Source organism: Rhea americana, unplaced genomic scaffold, assembly GCF_003343005.1.
Source record: "Rhea americana isolate MKP2758 unplaced genomic scaffold, rheAme1 scaffold_120, whole genome shotgun sequence".
NCBI lineage: Eukaryota > Metazoa > Chordata > Aves > Rheiformes > Rheidae > Rhea > Rhea americana.
The window spans coordinates 6,842-11,587 of record NW_028185262.1 but is presented as its reverse complement, the minus strand read 5'-3'; the positions used below and the strand labels follow the sequence as shown (position 1 = coordinate 11,587).

Below are 4,746 nucleotides of genomic sequence, written 5' to 3'. Positions count from 1 at the left end.
CGCTCCGCGCCCGCGTTCCCGGCGCCAGCACACCACCACCTCCCCGCGGCTCTCTTTATTGGCAGCCAGGCAGCCCAAGCGCCGCGCACACGGCGAGCCGGAGCGCAGCGGGCTGCCGCCACCCCCGGGTGCTCCCACCGCAGGCCCCTTCCCTCTCCACCCCACCCCACGGCCACCCTCGTGTGCCGCCAGCTCCCCCATCCCCACCGCAGGCGGAGGAGCGCCGCTGCAGCTCCTCCTCGCAGGCCGCCGGCGCCGGGATCCCTCCCCCAGCAGCAGCGCCGAGCCCTGGAGAGGGGAGGGATGCCGGGGCCGTGGGATCCGCACCGCAGCGGCCACCGCATCCGCCCCGCGGGCCCCCCTCGCGGCGCGGCTGATGTCAGGCTCCGAGAATAACAGCAGGAGCGCAGCAGGGGCCGGGGGGCGGAAGCGGCCGAGGCAGCGGTTTCCCGGGAAGGCCGCGCACGGCTGCGCAGCTCCTCTGCGTCCCGGGTCCCCGGGGGGGCGAGGGCAGGGGCGCCCCCACGCTCCGCTCGCCCGCACCGGGCCTGGGCCCGCACCGCCCTAGCTCTGCTCGTGGTGGCCACAGCGCTGGCCAAAGGGCTGAGCGGGTTCGCGCGGCAGGCCGAGGCTGGCCCGCCCCGTCCTCGAAAGGGCAGCAAGCGGCCCGAGCACCCCGGGGTCCGAGCCAGAGCTGCAGGAGCAGCCGGGCCGGAGGGCCAGCCGCCCCGGGGCGCAGCGGGACACGACGGAGCAGCAGCGGGGACCTGCCTCCCGGGACAGGAAGCGAGGGACACAGCGCAGGCCCCGTTTTTTCTTCGGGGCGTCACACCGCCAAGCGGATGGCCCAGGCAGAGCGCGGCCATGCCGAGAGCCCGCCCGCGGCAGGGGCACGGCCACCACGGCGGGCCCGTGGGCAGGGCCCTCCTCGTCCCCACGCTCCCCTGGCCTGGCCGCTGGGGCAGCTCAGCTACAGTCTGCAAAACAGGGGGGCGCGAGCAACTTGCAGCCCAGTCCGCAGCTCCCCGCTAACCGTCCAGCAGCTTGAGGATGCTCTCGCGCTCCTTCAGGGTCTTCCACGCCTGGTCCTTCTCCTTCTTGGTGGGGGTGCGCTTCTTCTGCCGCGCAGCCATGATCTTGCGGAAGGCATCCATCACCTCGTTGTCGGCCATGCGGACGCGCTGCCGCAGCTCCTGGCGGTGCAGCTCCTCCTTGGCCAGCCTGGGGGGACACAGGCATCAGGCCCTGCCCGCCGGCCCTGCGCCCTCGCCCTCCTCCGCCAGACTCACCGCAGCAGCTCGTGCTTCTTGGCGCGGTTGTGCGCGCTGAGCGCCTTGAGCTCGGCCTGCCTCTTGCGCAGCTCAGCCAGGACTTCATCCTCCGAGTCCTCGGCGGGACGGTCTTCCGACTCCAGCAGGCCCTGGGCAACGAGCTCCTCCTTGATCCGCCCCTCCAGCGACTTGGTGTGGGGGACGCTGCGAGAGCGGAGAGCAGGTGCTGTGCACGCCCCGGCCAGCAGCCGCGGCAGCCCGGCTGCACGCGGGCTTGGGGGCTTGGCCTCCTCCCCAGGGCGCAGGGTGGAGGCGGCGGGTGCTCCCGGGCCGGGTCCTGCGCACGGCTGTGGTACGACGGGAAGAGGCTGCGCTGCGTTTTGCCCCAATCTACTCTGCTACACTTACTCGAGGGTCAGGTTTGTCTTTGCTGCCTCCCAACACCCGTGAAAGACACGGAAACGCCAGGCACGCTCAGATACCCAGCGGGCAACGCAGAGCTTTGGGGCCACCCCAGCTGCTCACCTGAAGGGCTTGTTCTGGCTGCGGGGGGAGGTGCCAGCGCCGTCAGCTCCCGAGTCCTTGCCAGCGATTTCGGGGATGGGGGAATCCTCAACAGGGGAGATGATGTTCTCCTGGCAACCAGAGGGCAAGAGAAGGGTCCGTTTACCGAGCTGCAGTGACGCTGCCCCACAGAGCCGTAACACAGCCCTGAGCCCTCTCACCTCCACGAGGGCCTGCAGGAGTCGCTGCGTCAAGGGCCCGAAGGGGCACCCGTCCTCCGGCTGCTCGTGCTGGGCCTCCGACTTCTTCAGCAGGGCGTCGACATCTGGGAGGAAGCAGGGAAAACGGTGAGCAGCAGCAGAGAAGAGGTCCAGCCCGGCGCCTCTGCAGGACCCCAGCAGAAGGCGAAATCTACTCTCTGCAGACACCGCTCCGCTCCCGCGATCCCTACAGCCCGCACCTCCCTGCAGCTGCGCCCGAGTTGTGCCCTCCCCGGGCAGCAGGGCAGAAAGGGAGGGATCCCCAGCGCGGCACGGCCGGGGCCCAGGGCCTTGGCTGCGCTCGGTGTCGGTGCCTTGCAGCCCCCTCCAGGCCCCTCGCGCCGGGCAGACGCACGGACAGAGGCACCTTTAGTGTCCAGCTCGGTCAGCGGTCCCAGGATACCCTTCTTCTTGTCAGCAGCGGCCGCTGCCCGGGCTCCGTCCTTCTGCTCCTCCAGCAGGTCCTCCTGGGCCCAGCGCTGCGAGTAATGCTTCCCCAGAGGCGGGATCTGCAACCGCGGGAGGGACGAGCGAGAGCAGCGGTCAGCGCAGCGGCCCAGGGCCCTTCTCCGCACCGGGGCCGAGGCAGCAGGAGGCAGGTCCTGCCATGCTGCACCCCACCGCAGCGACGCTGAGGAGCCCGTGGCCGCAGCACGGCTTTATATCCAAGGAGCCAGCCCCACGCAGCTCCCAGGGCAGAGCCAGGCCAGCACCCCGCGGCCCTACCGCCAGGGCTGTTCTCCCGCTTTCCCAAGGCCCGGGCCCTCCCCTCCTCTCCCACGGTGCCTGTGCGGAGCCCATCGCAGACCTCGGTGCCTTCAGAGGCGCCTCTGGAGGTGGCAGGGCCACCCGTAAGCCCCAGGGCTGGGCCCTTCTGCAGCCACCCTGCCCCTTCCGCCACAGACTGGCACAGAGTGCCAACCACAAGCTGCCCTCTCACAGGAAGGGCCACCACAGCGCCGCAAGTGAAACTTAAGCCCCTGCTACGGGAGGACTCAGCTGGCCCCGCCGTGTGAGCAGCACAGGCCTGTCACACACGCAGTACTCAGCACCGACCGGCAGGACACAGCCTGCTCAGGGCACTGGTACCACAGCGTCCCCAAGAACGCCAGCACCGGCCGCAGCGTATCGGGTCAGGCCGGGGGCCCTCACTACTGTCCCTGTCTCCCGGTTAACTCGCTTAAAAGCAGCTGAGAACAAAAGCAACTGTCTGCTGCCACTTCTCTTCCCCAGAGCACATAAAATCATCACGCTCGACACCCTGGAACAAGCAGAGCCCTGCGCCTGGCACAGGTGAAAGGGGGTTTGGGTCTCTCTGGTAAGGGTGCAGAAAGGTCCCCTGTGCTCAAGGATGAAAACACCAACAGGAACAGCATAAATCTTGTGGGTCTGGGCTGTACTGCAGCAGGAACAGAGGTTACAGCCAGGCGCTGCCTCCAAGGACAGGACAGGAAAGGGCACTGCAATGACCTCAGCGCTGCTCCAGGAGAGAGGCAGCAGGCCACAACCTCATGGCCAAGCCAAGACACTGTCCCACGGGAGCCAGAAGAGAAAAACGTGCAGATAAACTCCTGCCTTCGCAGGAAAAAGTTATCACCATCCTCACGTGGGGAGTGTTCATTATAGGGCACAAGACTGCACTGACAGGAGACTGGCCCGGGATTAGAGAACAGAGAGGAAGAGGCTAGGAGACTGGGGGGGTTGGATTTTTCACCTTGTAATGCTCAGCCTCGTCCTCAGGCGGCTTGAGCAGCTCCTCCAGCACTCTGACTTCCTCATTGGTGAGGTCAGCGCAGTACGGCTCCACCGAGGCCCAGAACCTGCGAAGACGGAGCAGAGAGACAGTAAGGGGAGGCGGTGGAGGCACAGCATAGGCCGCTCCACAGGCTGACCCACAAGGCCCCTTCCCTCGGGTCCAAGCCAGCCCTCTCACCAGGCCCCACAGGGAAGGAAAGCGATGATTCAAATGTTTCCCAAATCCCTGTGCACCTGTTTGGAGCATCATTTTTAGGAATCCGTGGCACATCAATGGGATCATCTGGGAACTCATATTCTTGGATCTTGGGCTGCAGGTTCTTAGATTTGGGTCGCCCAGGGCCAGGCCCTGTCCCATGGCCCCCTTTGCCCTCCAGCTTCTGCTTTTTGGGCTTCCCATGTTTGACAGAGGTGCCCACATCATGGTCCTTCAGCTTCAGGAACCGCCGGTCACCCTTCTTGTCTTGCCAGTCTGTCAGGATCTAGAAGAGAGCAACACTGCATCGCACCACGCGCAGGGCCGCCGGCAGCACCATGCGGGGACGGACGCGCCGCCCACACCGACGGCAGCCCCCCAGGCGGCCGCAGCCCCTCGGTGCGAAGGAGGAGGACAGGGAGCAGGCGGCAGGCCCCAGTGCCACGGGCCCGCACCTGCGTCTCTGCCTCCAGGACGCGGAGGCGGCGGCTGGCGGAGGACAGCAGCGTCTCCAGCTCCAGCTGCAGCGTGTCCAGCTCCTCGATGCCGATGCCGTCGTCCTCGGAGCGGGCCAGCACGGCCGTGTACCGCGGGCACACCTTCACGTGGTCCACCGACTTGAAGTCGTGGAACTGCAGCGGGCAGTCCTTCAGCTCGCTCATGGTGGCGGGCACCGGCTGCGCACCGGGGGGCGAGCCGGGGGCACCGGGGCTCTGCAGGGCACCGCGGGGGGGCTGAAAGGCACCGCGGGGGGGGGAAT

The 4,746-nt window shown here is 67.7% G+C and overlaps 2 protein-coding genes across 2 annotated transcripts in view; both read right to left on the bottom strand.

The window, feature by feature from the left end:
- CAMK1 (calcium/calmodulin dependent protein kinase I) overlaps positions 1-866 on the bottom strand; it is a 4,942-nt gene extending 4,076 nt beyond the window's left edge. The window contains exons 1-2 of the mRNA XM_085324630.1: positions 833-866; positions 208-288 (exon numbers count right to left, since the gene is read on the bottom strand). Of these exons, the coding sequence (XP_085180756.1) occupies positions 208-288; positions 833-866 (115 nt within the window). The remainder of the gene's footprint in view (positions 1-207; positions 289-832) is intronic.
- Positions 41-4,740, bottom strand: TADA3 (transcriptional adaptor 3). The gene is made up of 8 exons (XM_085323824.1): positions 4,442-4,740; positions 4,025-4,272; positions 3,750-3,855; positions 2,403-2,544; positions 1,997-2,100; positions 1,797-1,906; positions 1,290-1,475; positions 41-1,221 (listed from the first exon to the last, which is right to left on the bottom strand). The coding sequence occupies exons 1-8, from the start codon at positions 4,646-4,648 to the stop codon at positions 1,029-1,031; spliced, it is 1,296 nt and encodes a 431-aa protein (XP_085179950.1). The 5' UTR covers positions 4,649-4,740; the 3' UTR covers positions 41-1,028.
- Between the last annotated feature and the right edge of the window lie 6 nt (positions 4,741-4,746).